The 21,720-nt window shown below is 33.2% G+C and overlaps 1 protein-coding gene across 5 annotated transcripts; it reads left to right on the top strand.

The window, feature by feature from the left end:
* The first annotated feature begins 3,032 nt into the window (after positions 1 to 3,032).
* LOC145008400 (OVARIAN TUMOR DOMAIN-containing deubiquitinating enzyme 4-like) lies at positions 3,033 to 19,266 on the top strand. 5 transcript variants are annotated; one of them, XM_078967027.1, is made up of 7 exons: positions 3,033 to 3,145; positions 3,276 to 3,397; positions 3,625 to 3,665; positions 3,910 to 4,008; positions 4,943 to 5,083; positions 13,530 to 13,571; positions 13,918 to 14,078. In XM_078967027.1, the coding sequence occupies exons 1-5, from the start codon at positions 3,097 to 3,099 to the stop codon at positions 5,079 to 5,081; spliced, it is 450 nt and encodes a 149-aa protein (XP_078823153.1). In that variant the 5' UTR covers positions 3,033 to 3,096; the 3' UTR covers positions 5,082 to 5,083; positions 13,530 to 13,571; positions 13,918 to 14,078. The 5 variants fall into 5 exon arrangements, with proteins under 5 accessions (XP_078823153.1, XP_078823154.1, XP_078823151.1 ...); XM_078967028.1 differs by lacking the exons at positions 13,530 to 13,571; positions 13,918 to 14,078 and adding an exon at positions 19,105 to 19,266; XM_078967025.1 differs by lacking the exon at positions 13,918 to 14,078 and having other exon boundaries at positions 13,530 to 13,606.
* The last annotated feature ends 2,454 nt before the right edge of the window (positions 19,267 to 21,720 follow it).

Genomic DNA, 21,720 nt, shown 5'->3' on the forward strand with positions numbered 1-21,720 from the left:
GATTTCTTGCTTTGGCATCGATTGGGGAAAAAATACTAATGCTTTTATCCTGGGGGAATTAGGAGCGGCAACTCTAACTTAGTGTAGAATTTTATGTTTGTCAGAAACCGATTTGAATTTTTAAGAAGTCTGAATTTTTAAGACGGTTTGAATTTTTAAGATCTGAATTTTTAATATTCTGTTTGGTTGGAACCTCTGAATCGTAACTTGAATGATAAAAATGATCATTTTATCATTCTATAGTATTGTGTTGTATTAAATTATAAATGAATAATTGATAAAAATTACAAATGATCATAAATAACCAAATTAAATATAAATTCTTCCAAATTCACTTCTTTCAATCCATATAAACATAAACATCATACAACCAAATTAAACATAAATTCTTTCAAATTCACTTTCTTTCAATCCATGGAAACATAAACATCATACAACCAAATTAAACCTAAATTCTTTCAAATTCACTTCTTCGGTTCTTCCAACCCATAGAAACATAAATATCATATTCTTTCATTCATGGAAAGATAAATATCATACAATAGCCAAATAACAGTAAAAAAATCATAAGAACTAATGATTCAATAAACAGTAAAAACTTAACTTCAACAGCTGCTGATTTGAATGAGCTTCAAAATATGTTAGTGCCTTTGATCTTAGCTTCTCTGCATGGTCATACAAATTGTAATTAAGATAATTGCAAAGTAACAAGTGCAGGAGTGTTTCCTGTGCATCATACATTTCAAAATTCATAAATCACACCACCAATAATGATCACAACAACAGTTATATAAACAAATCTAAGAGCCAATTTCATGGTATGATCAAACAAACAATGATAGAGATCAAAATTTGAAAGATTATTACGCTGTAAAATGGAAGGAGTCATAGATGAAACCGATTTAGAATGAGCTGTTGAAACCCAATTCATGGCAAGAACCAACTTTTCATGATTTTTAGGGGAAATCTCGATGAAATTTCATGGAAGTGGATGTCGACGTTGGTGGCGGGGCTGGCGGACGCGATGGCGGAGACGGAGGCTCCGATGATGGTGGAGGGTTGCAGGTTCGACCAACAGTGGAAGAGAGAAGGTCTGCAGAGTCGTCGCTAGTTATAGCAGAGGGTGGATGTCGGAGGAGGGTCTCATACAAGGTGTTTCACTGAGGGTCTCACAGGAAACGAAGCATATTAGGGAAAAGGGGATAGAGAATGATGTTGGCGTTTTGTTGGAGAGGGGAGGGAGGGAAATCGTGATGTCGGCGTTTTGTTGGAGAGGGGAATGAGGGAAATCATGAGAAAGAGTAGAAGAGCAGAGCCATGGGCAAAAAAGGAAGAAGCGTCCCTTATTTCTTTTCAGACTCTCCTCCGTATCTGAAATATTAAGAGGCTTTTATAAGATTAAGAGGAAAAAAATAAGAGGTTGTCAAACAAGTTATATTTGAATTTTTAAGAGATTACTTCTTAATTTTTTAATTAAGAGGTAAACAAACAAAACATAAGTTTGATAAAGTGAAAAAAATACCAAATTTAATGTTTTTGATTTTGGAGGGAATCAAAGCGGCAACTTAAAATTAGAATTTACAATAGATATAGTAGCACAAAAAATATTTATCCCTAAAAATATAATATAGTTGTACAAAATAATATATGCCACTAAATGTAATTATATTTTTAGTGATATCATTTTTGACAGGGTAAAATTGATTATAATTAAAAATTACATTAGAATTGAAGCTAAATTAATTTAAAAAAAAAATCATATTTTTAAAATTTGGAGAATTAATAATTCCTTAAAATCCAAAATTTTCATTTTTTTTAAATATCGTTCAAATGACTAAACTACCCTTTCAATGAAATTTGAGAAATTATAAAGTACTTATTACCCCATTGTAATATCATAGACCTCTACATCATAACCATTCATTATTTTCATATATTGTACAGAATTGTCCTAACGATCACACAATAGATTTCATCCACATTATAACCTAATTATATATATATATATATATATATATATATATATATATATATATATATATATATATATATATATATATATATATATATATATACTAGGTCTGAGACTCATGTATTACATGAGTTTATTTAAAAAAAAAATTTAACAATTTGACAATTTTGAATTTATAATAAATATGAAAAAAAAAATTGAATTATTAAAATTAATGAGACTTTAATGTATTGAATACATTACATATAAAAACTATTTCTAATAAATACCTTACATATATATTATCTTACATATTAAACTTGGAATTTTAATTTAATCAAATAAAAAATACAATGAAATGATAAGTGGAAAATAGAAAATTTAAAAATTTTAGAAAATATCATGTGTCAAAATGAAGGAAAAGAGCACATGTGGCAAAAAACCTTCATTTATATATATATATATATATATATATATATATATATATATATATATATATATATATATATATATATATATATATATATATATATATATATATATAGAGAGAGAGAGAGAGAGAGAGAGAGAGAGAGAGAGAGAGAGAGAGTAAAATGGTGTTTTTAAAAGGACCTTGGATATACAATGTAACTTTTTTAATTATAAGCATGTATTTTTATAAATTTTGGAATGTTTGACAAAAAAATACGATTTTAATCAAACCATATGATCAAAACTATAATTTACTCTTTATTTTATAATGATGTTTTTAACACGTAAATGCAAAGTTTAAGGACTTCTACTTAAAATAATAATAATAACAATAATAATAATAATAATAATAATAATAATAATAATAATAATAATAATAATAATGTTTTAAATCAATACGTTGATTTTATTGGGCTAAAACGATATTGACCCTAAAATATACTTTTTGGTAATGTCTTACAATTCACACACGTAACAAATATAAACCATACAACATAAGATTCACCAATCACCAATGAGAAAAAGCGATCAGATGGAATTTGATTCTCAGATCCCTCCACTTTTTGACATTCGAAAACAGATTCTTCATCCCAGCAAGGCGCAGGTAAAATTCTCCATTTCATTTAAAAATTCGTCAATCATACTAATTAATAGCGTTTGAATTTCTTAAATCAATGTCCAAACTGAGAAATCCTCCTTTCAGTAGCGATTTTCGTCTGATAAGTATGTGATGTTCTATCTGATTTTTTGCATGTGTGTGCAATTATATATTACGTTAAACAGATTTGTAAATTCTCCAATCAAAAAAAAGATATTTGAATAATTATTGCTGTGAAAACCGTTTTATGTACAGGTATACCTGGAGACGGAAGATGCTTGTTTCGCTCTGTTGTTCATGGTGCATGTTTGAGAGCAGGAACGCCAATTCCAAAGGAAAATGCTGCGAAGGAACTTGCTGATGATCTCAGATCCAAGGTATTGAATAACTACAACTGATATTTAGTATTTATTTTCTTCAATCAAACAATTAACGTTATATTATGACTTAGAACTTTTCGAATCTCAAATCTAATTATTTTCAAGAATTTAAAAAAACTAAAGTTAGTGTTGGGATTGAAATTGATGTTATACGATTCTAAAAATTGTTACTTTACCTTTTGATCTAAAGCATAAGGATTAAGGAGTATTGTTATTTTTGATAGGTTGTGAAGGAGTTGATCAAGAGAAGGTCCGAAACTGAATGGTAAGACTGAAGCACAATCTTCAATCCTAAAACAAGTGTAAATTTGATTCAACAGTAGCTTCTAATATCCAAAAAAAATATAAATAAATAAAATTCGAGGTATGACAAAATAGATGAATCATGGACATGGTTTTATGCTTTTTTTTTAAATGATTATAATGTTGGATGAGATTTTGAGAAATCAATTCAAATGTTGCAATTTTTTTGGGAAATTTCTAATAAATACACTAACATGGATTTTCAGGTTTCTTGAAGGTGATTTTGAGACTTATATCTCACATATGAAACGGTCACATGTGTGGGGAGGTGAACCGGAACTATTTATGTCTTCTCATGTCCTTCGGTATGTCTCTATTTTATTTTGTCGAAAGTCAAAACCTTAATGCATGCCTAGTTAGTGGTAGACTATTTCAAAATCTATATCATAGCTAAAAGGTTAACCGATAAATAAAAAGCTAGTTGATACCAAGGTTGTAGAACTCGCTACTCAGTACCTGGTCGGCCGACTGGGGAGTAGCGAGTACTCGGTAGTACTTGGAGTCGGTAATTCATGTAGAAATATTTTTTGGAAAATTATATATGTCAAAATCAAAAGTTAAAATTATAATTTGATTGAAATATATAACCAAAATTAGATACATGTGAATATATAAAAACTAAAATACACATAATTGTCTCACTAGGTGGATAATTACTGAAAATTTAAGATATATATATATATATATATATATATATATATGTAGTAATAATCTTATGTTTGTGTTAAATAATAAATAATTAAGTGCATTACACATATTAATCTTGAAATTCTTGATTTTTTTTCTCTTTTTATGACAATTTTGACCCTTTGAACGAGTTTGATCGATTTTGACCGAGTTGGCCGAGTAGACCCGAGTAAGATTGAGTAGGTCCGAGTTTAACCGATTTTGACTAAATCTGAGTTTTTTAGCCGAGTTGACATTACTCGTCTCGGTGGAGGGCCGATTCCGAGTAATCGGCCGAGTTTTGCAACACTGGTTGATACATAAAAAAAAGCTAATTAAGCTAACTGAAATAGGTAAAATAACATAAAAACACTGGGTTTTTTTATAATTAATTAGGTATATTTGACAGAATTTTTAAGAAGCTAAATAAATTCGTTGAAATGCTAACGTAAGAATATATATTTTTTATAAAGTACTTTTTATTTGTGGCAGGTCAAACATAAGATAAACCCCCAATTATATATGTTTTGTAATTTTGTATTAAGTTTATAATATTGTATCCATTATTTACAGGGTGCCTATCAGAGTTTATATGATAGATAAAAACTCTAAGTCTGTAAAAGTAATAGCGGATTATGGACAAGAGTATGGGAAGGAAAATCCAATTAGTGTTCTTTATCATGATTACGGACACTATGATCTTTTGCATTGAAGGTAAAATTTAGCAACACTTTGGGAATCGTTTTACAATGTTTTTTGTTTTCTGTTTTTGTATTAACATTATCAAGAACAGGTAAATATGACCAAAAATTGTGTTTGGAGAATTGAATCAGATAACAAAAATTCCATTAAGAACAGCTAGAAATTATGAACTTGATTACAACATGATTTGGACATTTTTTTAACGAAAGAAAGATATGTAAACTGTTTGATTTTAATAAGGTTGGAGTTTCAACATATGTTAAACACAAACTTTTGTTTTCCATACTTATTTTTCTTAAAAATGTACTAAGAAATGCATATTTTCCATATCGTACATTTCTACTCAATATGAATGGCTATTAATTAAATGAATTTAAGAACTAGGAATCATTTATTACTTAGATTTTACGAAATATATTCATTTATTCATAAAAAATGTAAATTTTTTTTATTAAGTTCTTTGATTAAAATATGTAGATCAAATGTTGTCTTAATAGTTCTTAGTTTCTTAGCATTCTTTTCACGTTAATTATATAACTTGTTGGCATAAATACAAATAAAGCCAGACATTGTTCCTTTATGGAAACAGATAGCAAGGTTCGGCGTTGATTTTTTGAAGTTTATATGAAGAATATGAATTATTACTTTCTGGAAATATTGATTTGGTTAATCCAATGGTGAGAGTTTATGCAAACCCATTTTATTTTGACTTTTGATTTAACCTTTAAAACTTTTATTTTTGTGGAAACACATTTCAAATTTCTTATCTTCGTTTGAATAAGCTAATTGTAAATTATCATTTCCAAATCTGGAACGATTATTATCAAATTAATATTTTTTTATGTTATTGTAAAAAGAGACGAGCGATTGATTTTGAAACCTATGGTCTTAAACCAAATAGTGAGTTTATGTGTTATTTAAACCTATATTCTACATGAAATGCACTTGATTTGATATCAATTCCCTGTTATTTTCAGGCTTAATTATATCTAGCATACAAAAATTTATTTAGTTTCATTATATACAACTAAATATAGATATGCATTATGCAATTAATCGGATGACTGTACACGATGAAAATTTATGCCTCTTTATTAGTTTGTATGCTAATTTCTTAAGTTTAGTTTTTGCGAATTCAAACGGGTTGTAATTTCAAATAGCAATGTATGGGTCTTCCATCTTCATGCGTCATAAGCCTACAATCGAATAATGTTAGAGGTGACTATATTAACCAAAAAACCAAACAATAACAAAATAAATAGATATAAATGAACCATTACTAAAAGATATGGTGAGGTTTTTAATTTTGATTATCTGAATAAATATGATTTGGTTATGGTTTTCATCTAAAACCGAATCACTATAATCCGAACAGAACCAATAATATTAATAATTTTTTCTAATATAATATACTATTAAATATATGGTATGTTATATTAGGAATTGAAATTTAAAGGTAATTATTTGGAATTAGATAGAATAAGTAATGCTTTATCAATGCAATTATATATACACAATCATTCACTTTTTTATAACAATGGACTTTATATTTTTCAATTTTTATAGAAAAGTATTTTAATTTTTATGTCATAATAGACTATTATGGTTAACCGATATTAACTATTAACCGACTAAAACCATTAACCAAAACCAATATTATGTTGATAATTTTATATCATCAAATATTATTTAAGTTTAATAGGATTAAATTTGTTGATTAAAAGCGATCTTGTTGAATATTGAACAAATTAGGATGGTGTAAGAGTGCACACTTGTTCAAGTTTTTTAAGATTTAAAGTACATTGCTATTTAGGGGCGAAGCCCCTAAACGAACGGGGGTCCGGGGGCAGCGCCCCTGGGAGCGGGGTCCCAGGGGCGGCAGCCCCTGGCGGGGTCCATGAGATCCGTTTAATGATATTTTGGTAGTTTTATGACAGTTTATAACTGTCTGTTGACAGTTTTCAGACAGGATTGATATATCTGTTTTTTGGTCAATATTCTGGTACATGTTGAAGAACATTTTCATATACATTCTCAAATTTCATTCTCTAAATTTCATCCAATTGAGTGTTCGATCTGTACCATCGAAATACTTCAATTTGATAGTGAATCACGACTTTCAGAGAATCCAAACAATCTATTCATCCCTTTTTCTAACATATTACATGCTACCAAAAAGTTATTGAAATACATTAACCGATTGTAATGGTTATGGTTTGATTTTGATCAATAACAAAACCAAACCGCCTCATGCACAACCCTAGTCTCAACCGCTTACAAACTATTAAATTATTCGAGATGCATATGATTATATTGTCTTTTAAGAAACTAACGATTGTTGTAGGTAGTAAGATTTTAATGCCAATATATCATCTTACATATGTGATATTAATTTACCATTCAAATGATATTTTAATTGGCCTCTAACTCCCTAATCATTTATCAAATTTATTAGTATGGAATGAATGAGAAGGCAAGGAAGTTCATATTGTATTACGGTATCAGAGCCATAAAACCCTATTTTTCTTCCCTGCAACTCCTTTTTTCCAGTCGTACCCTACCCTTCTCATTCAACTTTGATCTACTTCTCTTCATTAGATCACGATGCCTACAGTTGACAACTCATCTTTGTCCAGAAATCCCTCCTTTTTCCACCCTGCTTTTGGTGTGAATAATGTCAAATTTTTATTCCCAATCCTTCTGGATCGATACAATGACCATTATACCTCATGGATAGAGCTTTCCTTGGTATGAATCATCACATTGGGCTTCCCCACCTAAACCCTACCCAAAAGCAGCTCCAAGCACACAAATAGGTCTTCTCGACCCAACATCACGAGCTTAACAGCAAAAAAGTGGATCACATACTAACTATTCATCTGAGTGCGGTCCACCTATGATCCCCTCCCAACTCGATGCAACTTTACATACAATGAAGATACGTCCTCTAGACAATTCTTAGTACATCGACACTGGGTCCACTTCTCATCTCACTAACGACTGAAGTATTCTCTCCCACACCAACACACTAAGTAAACCGCATTCTATTCTGATCGGTAATGGTTATAACATTCCTACTCGTGGTCAAGGCTCCATCGTTCTTTCATTTTCTAATCATTCTTACTTGTAACGAACCAAATTCTCTACATTAGTGAAGTTAGTTTTCGGTTACTAGAATTAAGCTTTACGTGTGTTTACGAAGAGAGATTGAATGTGCTTAATATATAATAAATAAAAGAAATTAGCTTAATTAGGGTATAAAGGATTTAATCGGGATTCAAATTGTTTATAGGATTTAATTATTAATTAAATTGTAATAATGTTATTTAATTAATTTTAGAATTTATTCAAGATAATAACATTTAGTGCATAAAAGTTGAAGGGTTGAATCAAATCAAGTTAAAGTGGGAGGTGTATGGCAATCAAGGAACAAATCTCAAGGGACCAAAATCGCAAATTGGGCTTTAAAAGCCATATAAATGAATTAAAGGTTACTTTACTGAGGTTTCTACAAAAATAAATTGAAGACTACGTATTCAGGCCCATGCGCTCATTCACATGCGACGTTTCCGTTTGCTCGTCGTCCATTTCTTTCCTCTTCTTCGGTCCGTTTCATTTCTTTTGGGCTTATGTGGGTTAAACAAAAGGGTTGCACTACCGCTTGTTTGAGTTGTTTCATTATAGCGCAATTGGGAGAGAGTACACAGAGATAAATCGCGTGCTAGTCTGTGCCACTAGTATAGAAGAGGTTTAATGCGGTCTGTTTTTTTTTTGTTTTTTTTATTTTTTTTTTATTTTATTTTATTTTATTTCTTGATGTGGTTATTCAACCGCTTCAAAAAATATAGCATTATAAAATAGTGTTGTTTTTTGAGGCGGTTCTACAACCGCTTTAGAAAATGTCCTAAACCGTCTCATAAAAATAGCTTCATAAAGTAGATTTATTTTTTGATGTTGTCCAAAACCGCCTTATAAAATATAGCTTCATAAAATAGACTTATTTTTTGATGCTGTTATTGAATAGCCTTAGAAATTAAACTGCCTTTTAAAACACAATACAAATGACAACATAAAATATCATCAATCATTTGTTGATGCTATTAGTCAACAACATTAGAAAATATAGAACCGCATTATATAGATAAGAAAGATGCTAATCTCACTTGTTATTTCCTTTTCTTATGATTGCTACTTTGGCCTTGTATTCTTTCCTCAAGATGCTTCTGTAAATCAATCTCACTTGATGAACTCACATTACAAATAAGACATATCCACTCCATTTTCTTCTTTAAAACCTCACTTGAACCTGCAATAACTAGTAATGACGGTGGTGGTAGTTTTTTATCTTTTTTTTGAATCATTTGGAACACATTCATATGAGTTCTCAGCAGACTCCATGGATTTGATAGAGTTTTCGGTTGTCAAATATGCCACTTTGGCTTGACGTTTCTTTCTTGCAAGATGTTACAGTAAACCACGCTCAGATATGCACTAATTTTCCCAATCGAACGCATCCTCTCTTCATTGTTAGCATCTCTCTTCCCATCATCATTTCCTTCTTTACTTGTGCTTCCTAAATGTAAATATGCTCCACATCCTCTAATATAATCTTCATGCTAAATCACTTTTCTTATATCTATCGATCCTCCTTGAAAAGTCATAGAAACCCCGATTTAATTAAAAGAAAAACAACACAAAACATGATTATTTCAACTATACTTGATGAAATCGAAAAAAATCACCAAATTGAATAATGTTCTTTAATTGAATAGTTAATGTGATCAATATTGCGTACCTTCCATAGCCTTTTTTAGGGAAAAAAATACTATAGTTGGAAGAAGTTGATGTAGAAGGTGTAGGACATACTTGATTGCGTTCATTTTAAGACTGAATCCTGGCACCCTGAAATCTACTGCTACAAGGATGGAGATATTTAGGGTTTTGCACTAGGGAGAAGTTTAGTCGAAGTAAAAGAGATGACGATGAATTCTTAGTAGTAAATTCTCATTTATGAAGAAGAAGCAGAGGATTTAGTGGTTTCATCATATGCGAAATGGAGATAACTAGTAACGTTTAGGCAATGTTTTAAAACCCGGGTCGATCCGGCCGGTTCAACCGGTTGGACCGTGACCCGGGGTAGAAGGCGGGTCAATTGAGAACGGTTTTTTTGTAAAATTACGGACCGGATCGAACTGGCCGGGTTTTCCCTAAACCGCGGTTCAACCGCTTATGTTGAACCGGTTAAAACCAGATTGACCCGTTTTGATAAGGTTTGGATAATTGGATACAAGTATCGACCGCCAAAACAACGAGTAGTTTACGGTTTCTTCAATGTTTTTCAATGTTTAAACTTTGTAGACATCAAATTATTAGTTTTATATGTTTATGCATTATGCATGAAAGTAAAAATATATTAAAATAGAGAAAGATCATAATCCGGATTGACCCGGCGGTTCAATCGATTGAACCGGTTTACCTGTGAACCGGTCATTATACCGGGTCAACTAAAAACCCGGGTTTTAAAACATTGCGTTTAGGAATATTAATGGTTGATGAAGTCATAGATTTATGAGGGGTCGGTTGGATTTCAATCAAAAAAATTTCCAGTCGGACGGAGATTAGAATTTTTTTGAAGGCGAGAGGAACTTAGGTTTGGGGAGATTAGAATTTTTCGACCGCCATTGGGGGGAAATCCGCTGAAAATACTAGAAAGCTAAAACGAAAATTTAGAGGGAAATAGATGATTTGGGGCGGTTTTAGATTTTACTGATGCGATTTGTGTGGAATTTGGTTGTGGCTATGGAGGGTTTTTAGAAAGCTAGGAAAGAGATAAAGATTTAATGATGCTATTATATTAAAAAGAGCATCAAAAAATCCTTATTTAATAATGTTTTTACATGAATTAGCACTAAAAAATCATAGCGTTTTCATTTGATGTGTTTTTCAAAATATAGCATCAAAAGATAAAGATTAAATGATGTTCTTTTAGAAAAAGAGCATCAAAAAATCCTTATTTAATGATGCTTTTACATGAAGTAACACTAAAAAATCTTTTTTTGATGCTATTTGTTGTTAACTGCCTTAACAAAAGCTTCTGGAAATTTATCTGATGTTTTTTTCAAGCGGTTCGTGTATTATTTAATGCTCTATACATTTAATAAGGCGGTTTTTACCATCAACCGTCTCAAAAATAAAGAATGGTTTGCATTATTAAATCACTTGTGTAGTATTGTGCTCCGGCAAGGGCTTAGCGGTTTCGGGCGAGCGGCTAACTCCAACGAGTTGATCCTGTTTCCGGTAGTTCACTTCTGCAAATCGGTCACCTTCTTGTGTTCTGCTACATCTCTGATGAGAAGGAAACGAGAGGGAGATTTGAGTCAGTCGCGATCTTGGAGACGCACCGAAGCAGAAACATAGAGAAAAACCTGGTATGGTTTGGTTTTCTTCCTTACATGTTAGTGCTTTCCTCTGGATGCTACACGAAAAAAAAAAAAAAAAAAAAAAAAAAAAGAAGACGAACTCTAGATATATTTGATATTTTGGCTATTTAGATGAATGTTTCCCTGTTCCCACTTGAATACATTAATATCAATGAGTTTTAGTACAATCGTACATCTAGACCATGTTAGGAGTTGCCTTTTGGTGTAAAATTAGAAAGAGGTGAGAAAGACCTCATCTGTGCTACACCAATCTTCCTAGAAAAAAAACTATACGTTTTGATCTTTTGTCAATACAATTGCTAATCTACAAATATATTATAATTTTCAAAATCTAGTTAGAGAGATGAGGCTTATGGAAGTTGGTTTAACTAAAAAAATATATGCTCAATCGCTCTTGCCGATCATAGCTCGTTAAGGCACATGCCATGGCTGCATAATCATTTTAATTATGCCATGATTTTCTAAGTATCCTATTATTCGTCACCTTAATATCACTAGGTGTTTGTAATATAAATATAAGCTTTAATATATATCTATTATGATAAAAGATAAAATATTAACTAAGGGAATGTTATAATAATAAATTTATAATTAATAAAGTGTTAGTGTGATTAAACATAATTTTAATTATGTTGAGGTACATGTGAAAAGATGTTAGTTTTAAAGTGGTAAACAATAATCTAAAACACACACTGTGATGTATATAACATCTGTTATTTTAGGTCCATTATGATGTTTAGATTATTAATATGTAATCTTTAGTTGTTAGAACCTAAACTAAATGTTAAACTTATATGTTTAGGTATATTTTTTTTGAAAAGTTACAAAGATTACGAGTTGAAGTAAAAGGGTAATTCATTCGACGAACATTAAGGTGAGTCAATGGATTTTTCATAAACCTTGTACATAGTCGAAAACTACTATCCGTAAACGGCTCGATTAGTCAAATTAGAATATTATTAATTGTTGATTATGCCTATATGTGCAGTATGAGATATGTCATTGTTTTGCCTTCTGTGACATTTGTATGCTTAGTAAATTTGGTTGATATGCCTATCTTGGTACTTGATACGATTAATTGCAACTATGATATGCTATATGAAATGCTTGATATTTGACTATGATCTTGTTGAGTATCTTCTACGTATAAATGTTATGAATCTTGATTATGATAATACGAATATTGTATGCTTGTCAATCTTGATTATGATAATACGGATATTGCATGCTTGTACTTGATTTACGATTGATTATGCGGGTTATGCATAGAGAGCAAGGGTAGAACCTAGCACTTAGCATGAAACCCTATCCTGATACCTTCGAGCTTGGTTGGTTGAAAAATACCTTCTAGGAAAAGAGCTTAAGCCATTTACGAGTTGCTCGGTCTTTCTAGATGCCCGTGCGACACATGGTACGCATACACTTCGGTGTTTGCGGACTGGAGTGATGTTGGCCATTCGAACGAGGCTTGTACAAACATCACGTAGGTGTTGGGAGGTGACGGACGAATGTCACCGCTTGTACCAAGACCAGAACGACATCGCGATGTACTTGTACATTGCATGGTCGGAGTAGTGAAAGTGAAGTCTTGGGGTCGGTGTGACGGGTGGCAGTCGCGAACCACCTAAAGCATTTGGCTGGCCAGGCACACAAGTAGCGAACGGGTTTTTCCCTTGGGGTTAGGTATCACTATGAGACTACCTACACCTATACGATTATGATAGATTCCTTTGATATGATGATGTACGATTATGATATGATTATGCATGAAATATGATTGATGTTACACAGATGAATGATATGTAAATCGATGATACAAAAATTGAATGATTGAATTTTATGCAAAAGATGATTGATTCTTGATTGATATGTCAATTTTGTTTCTATGATCATAATTTGAATGATTGACCCGTTAGGGGATGATATGTTTTCCCTTTGGTTGTGTACAAACTTCTATTGGCTCACGAAGCATTTGCTGATACTTGTTTCTTTGCTTTGTGCCTTTACGATTGGTACAGGTAGCTTAGGAGCTTGGCTTAGTGAGATGGAGTCACTTTTGGGTAGTTTATCATTAGAATAAAGATGTCACTTGGAAACGTTATTTAATTTTGAAACTTATGCTTTCGCTACAATTAAATACTTTGATATTTTGGTTTTGAATTGAACGTAACGTTGTGGTTTGAAATGTTTTTGAAATAAACAATGTTTATAGTCTTCCGTTGCATTTTCTGTTAAAAGATTTTAAAAATAAATAAAAAAAATTGAGTAAAAATCATGACGTTACATTACTCTCTCAAAAATGTCTATCATGTTCCTTAAATTATTAAAAATTTGGTCTTTGTTCGTAAATTTACTTGGGATAATTAGGTATCCGTTGAATTTGACCATTTTGATTTCTTTGTGAAGGATTTTATAACGAGTAAGTTTCTCACATGCCACAATAGTACCAGTGATCTCTACCCATTCACTTCCACCTAAGACAAGAATTCCTTTGTCTCCTTCCATGCCACTTCACCAACAATTTATCACAACCGTTTTGGTCACCCCGAGGTTTCTGTTTTTCATTTACTTACGTCTAGTTTACCAAATTCTAGTATAAAATTCAATAATTTGTGTAATGTCTGTTCTTTAGGAAAACGTTTTTGTCTTCCATTTTCTTTATCTCAAACAATGACTAGTGCTCTTTTTTATATTATACATGTTGATTTATGAGCTTCACCCGTTGAATCTAAACTTGGTCATAAATATTATTTAGTCTTGCTTGATGATTTCTCATACTTTCTTTGGACATATCCTTTACAAACCAAATCTCAATTATGTCCAATCTATCAGCAATTCTACACTATAATACAAACACAATTTCAACGAACTATCAAAACAATCCAATGTGGCAATAGTCATGAATTCAATATATTACACCAACTTTTCACTAACACAGGTACACAATTCCAATTTACGTTTCCTTATACCTCATCCTAAAATGGTAAAGCTGAAAGAATCATTGGTACCATTAATAACATGGTTCGTACAAACCTTCTTCATGTATCTATTTCACCCTCCCATTGGCATCATGCACAGCCTTTACTGCCTACATGCTTAATATATTATCGTCTACCACCATTAAAAATAAAACCCCCACTGAAATTTCAACCCCTACCCCACACAAATTGGGTGCTTATGCTATCCTAACATATTAGCCACTACCCCAAACAAATTGGCATCTCGTTCAATACCCTCCCTATTGTTGGATAAGATGTCTAAGTCCATAACTATATTTGAGATGTACTTGACCCGACCTGGCATGGTCCATTTGGGTTGCACTTCATCCGAACAATTTATGGATAATCTTTTAAGAATAGTATGTTTATGATTTATTAATATATTATAAGTTCTAATATATTAATGTGAAATCATATTATTCAATTAGTATTGATCTAGAATTAATTTAAAATCAATTTGGTGATAAAAAAAAGGTGACTAATTAAATATGGGCTCTTGTAATTATATAGTGTGGGCTATTGCTTATTCGGAATGGGCTAGGCTTGCATGGAAAATCCATGGATAGTCCATGGAGCTTTAACCCATGGATCTCATAGAAATGAAAGGTCATGGGTATTAGGTTTTACATGAATGTAACCCTAATCCACCACACAATATAAAGGAGTCCTTGGCACTTGAAATTGCACTAGTTTGTGTGAGAATTAAATAGTGGCCGATTTCTAGAAGTAATATACTACTCTCTCAAGTTTCCAAAGTTTGTGTTGATTTGTGTCTTCCATTTGAGGCATCCACATTATTGGTGCTAGGCTCTCAAACTCCAAGCAATCAACCACTACTAAAAGGTATGTAATTCTACTAGTGTTTTATGATTCAAGTACCCCATAACATGCTAGTTAGGATGTAAACCTTGGAAAATTATTATTTGCATGTATCTTAGAGAAAACATAGATCCAAGGTATCTAGGGTTGCATGTACACCATAGGAGTGTTAGAAGGCTTAAAATCATTCAGTGGTATCAGAGCCTAGGCTTGTTTTCTTGATACTTGATGCAAATTGTTGAAAAAACTCAAGATTTCTGCATTTTGCTGAGTGAACTCGCCAAGTCCATGTGTAAAACCATCCTACTCGTCAACTAGGTTCGTGCACTCGACGAATAGGAGCCCCTGAATGCAAATTTTCGAGTTTTGATGCTGGAAATGGACTAGAAACATTACCCTAAACTGTTTTGGTCTTATAAAACTTGTTTTAGATAGTGTAATGGTTATGCTAATCCATTTACAATGGCTATTATCAAAATTTCAAGTTTTATATAAGTAGTTTATGATTTTTGAAATTTCTGATATGAACATTCATGAACATATGAGTTTAGAAGATCATAGGAATTATTTTTTAGTTTAATTCTTAATCTTGATGTGTTTTAATGGAATCCATAATTTGTCCTCAAGTTTTGGATAACCAAAGGTCATTCTTTTAAAGTTCATTAATAAACACATAGGTTAAATAAAATGAAAAGTCTCTCATTTTAATAAACCATTAACTCATAAGTTATGAAATTGAAAAGTTTTGAAAATTAAAAGCTTGCCCTCAAGTTTTGGAACATGTAAAGTCTCACACATTTTTTGAAAAATTTAGTTCCAACCCCTATAATTTTAAAAGTTAAAATTCAACCCTTATACTTTATAATATTATAAGTTAATAATATATATATATATATATATATATATATATATATATATATATATATATATATATATATATATATATATATGACAACCCGAAATTTCCTTTTGGTCAAACCTAAAAGTCAACCCCTTTGTATCGTGATTTAATATCATTATTTCTTATTTTTAAGAAATATAAAGTTCGTTTAATTATTTTATTATTATTTTTAAACAAACAGGTAAAAGAAAGTGTCGTCTCGGGTTTTTATTTTGAAATCCGCAAACACTTCCCGTATTAGAAACACCCGGCTAAACTTTTATGTTTTGGGTTTGAAAATCACCCAAAAAGCGTAAACTCATCTCTATGTATGAGTTTACTCCCCAAGAACTAGCCATTTGTGTTTACTCCCCAAAAAGTGAAAAGAGTAAACTCCCAAAAACCCTCTCAACTATCATCCAACCTTTAATTCCAAAACTCGAATCTTGTAAGAGTTCTAACCATTTCAAGTTAGTAAAACACTTAATCTAGTGTTTGTACACCTATTCATCCGTTTATTTATGTATTTTGATTAGATTTCCAAAACACCAAGAACACCAAGAACACACACTAAGTGTTCTTGGCCCTTTTAGCTCGAATCAAGCACCATTATAGTAAGTACTCCCATCCTTAAGTGCTTGTGAGCTAGTATATCAAACAAATACCAAGGAAATCTGCCAAGAACACCATGTTTGAGGTGTTCACGGTCCAAGAAAATGCTTGGACCGTAAACACCATAAAGTCCCTCAAAAATGGACTTAAGTCCCATGGTTAGCCCTAGTTTGAAGTTCAAGAATTACCTTAACATATTTGAACCTTCCATTGATATGTTTAAGCTTTGAAAAACACCAAACATCACCATTTATAGGTGTTTACGGTCTTAGGATGCCCCAAAACCGTAAACACCCAAAAAGGTGTTTAAATGAGTCATATTCCTTTCTTAGCCCTAAAGACTAACTTAGATGTTTACCTAGTTGTGATAAAGACTTGGAATCAAGGCAATATACCTTCCCATAAGGGTTTATGGTAGTAAACCCAAGGGAAATTAACCTTAGGCCGTAAACACCTCAAGGTGGGTGTTTTGTAGCCTTAATCCATTCCAAGAGCTAAACCACTTAGCAAGGTTGCTTCTAGGGACTTGTTAAACTCCAAAACAACTCATGGTTACAATATTTGGAATTTAGACCGTAAACCCTAGAGTTTACTGCCGTAAACTCCAAGGGTAAAGGTCATTTAGACCGTAAACTCCCAAGGAGTTTACCCTTGGACCCCAAACACCTTAGTTATGCCCTACTAGTACTCGGATGCAAACCTTGTGAACTTTAACACTTGAAACAAAGTGTTTTCAGGTTCTAGAGTGTCCCAACTCATATTATTAGTTATAATAAGGCTAATTAGTTATACATATGTTCATTATATGATAACTAGGCTCGTGCGTGTGTACAAGTCTCCGTTTGCCACCTAGCACGGTATCTGATACTTCAATCCAATCCACTCACCACAAGTGAGTTCATACCCCTGTTAATTAACCTTTGAAATACTTTTAAATGTTTTAAATACTTTTATGTGGGGGGGGGGGGAATACAAGTTAAATACTTATAGTTATTACATCAATCACATGTGATTAATAACTATAAGACCAATGATTTTATCACTGTTCAAACGGCTTATCAAACTGCTTTACTTCAAAATGTTTTACAAACTCTTTTCTTACCAAATACTTTTATTTAAACTTTGTTATACTTCTTATAAATTACATGTCCATATATGTATAGATATATAAGAAATGTTTCAGGGGCTCAGGAAGGCCATCCACCCTATTTCCTTTTCACGCTTGAGATGTGGTCTGGTGGGATTTCGGGTAGTCGTCCGAAAGTCGTTTCAATATTAATTATATATCAATTGTACATATATAGACATAAAAAGTACTTCCATATTCATGAGTATTAGTTACATCGATCATTAGTAAGTTACCATCAGGGTAACACAGCATCATACTACTACAATTTCTAGATCAATGAGTCAGTTCATTTATGATTCAATACTTATTACTATGAGAACATATACATTACATTACTATGAGTACATATACAACTATACTATAAAGAGAACATATACAACTATACTAGAGAAGAACATATACAACTATACTAGAAAGAGAACATATACAACTATACTAGAGAAGAACATATACAACGATACTAGAACAAGTAACATTACATTACATATACATGAATATGTTAACAATTGTGATCCACTGTATCGGAGCATGCCTTAACTGTCATGGCCCGAGTTGTAGCCAGAATTCTCTTGGAGGGAGAGCGTGAGTTTGCGTATAGATCTATACTGGATTGACTATCCTACACCTTGCTGCTAGCTACAGCCGGACCTGCAGGTCTGCGGGTGCCAAACGTCATATCATTTTTACGACCTACATTTGTCGTTGTTTATCCAGTCGATAGTATGGTACAATTAATCACATGATGCCTTAATATAAATCCGGTTTAAGGTAGTTAGTATAGCAGTAGTTCCTATAATACAACACTACAGTACTACATTAATTTACTCTTTACAAAATTAGTGATCTTTTCACTTAAATATTTATGTACAAACTATATTTTCAGAATGATATTTACACTTGAGTAAATTACACACTTTTACAGTAAACGAACATACAAAACAGTTAAGCCTTGGTAGAAGGCTACTTTAATAGAAAATATAGGGTTTTTTGAGAGATTCAAACTTTTACAAACACTTACAAACATTTTCATACATTTTACAAACTTACACTTGAGACATGTTCAAACGTTTTGATAACAAACACCGACACTAAAATACTTATGAACTCACCACCTTTATGCTGATAAAATCTTTCAAAATAACTTGTATTCTCAGGTCAACAGTAGACAGGTACCGATGCCAGCTTTTGAGAAGATGGAGTGCATCCAAGACTCCACTTATTATTTTGATTTACATTATTTTTGCTGTCTATAACAGTAAAGAACACACTTGTATTAAAATTATATATTTAATGCAATGGATGATGTTGTTTGCTTATTTACTGTTATACTAGGTTGTGATACTTTACATGACGTCCTCCACCCCAGAACGTTTCCGCCATTCATGGTTTTGGGGTGTGACAGATTGGTATCAAAGCATTGTTTATAGTGAATTAAGTATATCAACCCATAAAAGATATACTAACTATAAACCCATTTGGGATTAAAACACTCTGACCAAGAGTCTATACTTTAAATACTAAGATATTTAATTAAGTATACTAGTCTGCATTCATACTAAAATCAGTGTCACAATGACAAGAACAAAAGTATTACGATTGTTAAATATCACAAGTAAGCTCGGGGATGTATGGTCAGTCCTGGGAATGGCATAGCCTGATCAACTATGCTGGTCCGAGGAGTGATTAGCATATGCCCTAGAATGGTTGTGATATGTTAACAAGTCTAAAAACTTGCCAACAAAACCACAAGAAGATCAGTAGAACCACAACTTAAAATACTATAGATGTATTTTGTACTACTAGCTACATATATACTATATCCTTATACCTCTCTTCTCGCGTAGATTTAAATGGTTGGATTCCATCACGGCGACCCGTACTTTCCAAATGAAGGAAACGTAGGATGGATTGAAGCAGAGTCCGATGATGAGCATCAAATCCCGTTGGATGATCATCAAGCAGAAGGCTTCTCGGATGGATCTGACTCTGAGCCCGAAGTCAACAACCTACCTCCAGTAGGACAAGCCCCGAACAACAACCCTCGACCAGCTTTTCCAGGTCCCACTCCTTAGTGGGTAAACAACTTGAATCGCTGGAGTGACGAACGAAGTCAACCCTTACCTTTCTTTGGGGACCGAAGCTTTTACAACGTCAGCGAAGGAAGTTCTGCTGACCGAGCTCTGCCCGTCATTATCCACAGAATAGCTCGTAATGTTGAGCAGGGTTGAGCAACTATCGACCGGGTCGTGGAGATTGATGCCAACTCTAGCGTTAACACAGTCCGCATCCGCCGTCTTGAAGAAGACATGGAACGGACCCAGAGAACCAATGAAACCCTGTAGCAACATCTGGTTGCCTCTCAAGCAGAAGTCATGGAACTTCGAGCTCGTCAAAGGGCTCATGAACGACACCTTCAAGAGGTGATCCGTCAAATGAGAGACCTCAGGGTTCTCCCGAGGAATACTCATCGCCGTTAGAAGATGTCTAGTACATCTTTATCTTTTGAGTTAAGGATTAGCCTTTAACATCTATGCTCTAAGTAGCACTTGTCTGTAAAATATTCCTAACTTTCAGTACTCTAATTAGGAATCTAAGGACTGTCAAACTTTTCCGTCTGGTATGATGTAAGACCTATTGTTAGGTCAATTTTCCCTGAACTTATTACATCGGTAATACTAGTATTATTGACATCTATCTAATCTGTGGGAAAAATCTTTACACTCTTGTGTTTTCCTACTAATCTTCCTTGTTTTGATCTCAAACACTCATTCAACTGTGGGGCTATGGTTAGTTAGTCCATGTGTCACTCTCACCTTACTTACAAATTGATTCTTACCACTTTGCTTATCTTTATAAACTTATAGCTGAAAGATGCCTCTTCGCAAATCTCCCCGAAATAACCCTGCACCTCCACCGCCTCCTCCACCTCCGGTCATCGATACAGCAGCCCTAAATGCTGCCGTAGCTGCACCTCCACTGCCTCCTCCACCTTCGGTCATTGATTCTTATCACTTTGCTTATCACTCTACTGATGCCAGCAGAGGTGGAACCCCTGTTAACTCTATTCCGGTGGAAACTCTTGTGCGCTCAAGAGAGTGCTCCTACAAGGATTTCACCAACTGCAAGCCGAAATCCTTCCATGGCACCGGCGGAGTCATTGCCCTCTCGCAATGGTTCGAGAAGACTGAATCAGTCTTCGAAATTTTTTTCATGCCCTGCTGCGAGTAAAGTCAAATATGCCGCATGAACCTTTGAAGGAAAGGCCCTGACATGGTGGAATGGCCACGTTAAAGCTCTAACCCTCGTTGTAGCCAACGACATAGGCTGGGAAACGATGAAAGACCTCATGATTGAGGAATACTGCCCAAGGGGCGAAATCCAGAAATTGGAGCAAGAGCTTTGGAGCCTGACCATGAAGGGCACCAACATTGTTGCTTATACCGCCAGATTCAGCGAACTGGTGGCCCTCTGCCCCAATATGGTTCCCACTGAGGGGAAAAAGATTGAAAGGTACATATGGGGGCTAGTGCCTCTGTATCAGGGGAATGTCCTATCATGAAACCCTGCTACCTTCGACAGTGCCAAGCGACTGGCACAACGACTCATTGACCATGGAGTCAAAACCCCTGCAACAACAACAACCCTAGCCATCCCGGAACCCTCCAAACCCGCTGATACTAAGCGGAAGTTTTGGGAACACAAGAAGAAATAGCGAGCTGCTAAAAAGCAGCAAGTTGTGGTTGTTCATGCCACGATAACCCCTGCTGCTG

Source organism: Lactuca saligna, chromosome 8, assembly GCF_052625555.1.
Source record: "Lactuca saligna cultivar CGN05327 chromosome 8, ASM5262555v1, whole genome shotgun sequence".
Lineage (NCBI taxonomy): Eukaryota > Viridiplantae > Streptophyta > Magnoliopsida > Asterales > Asteraceae > Lactuca > Lactuca saligna.

Coding starts and splice junctions, on each gene's coding strand:
- LOC145008400 (XM_078967028.1), top strand. CDS start 3,097: ATGTCCAAACTGAGAAATCCTCCTTTCAGTAGCGATTTTCGTCTGATA. Junction 3,398..3,624: donor CTGATGATCTCAGATCCAAG/GTATTGAATAAC, acceptor TATTTTTGATAG/GTTGTGAAGGAGTTGATCAA. Junction 4,009..4,942: donor ATGTCTTCTCATGTCCTTCG/GTATGTCTCTAT, acceptor CATTATTTACAG/GGTGCCTATCAGAGTTTATA.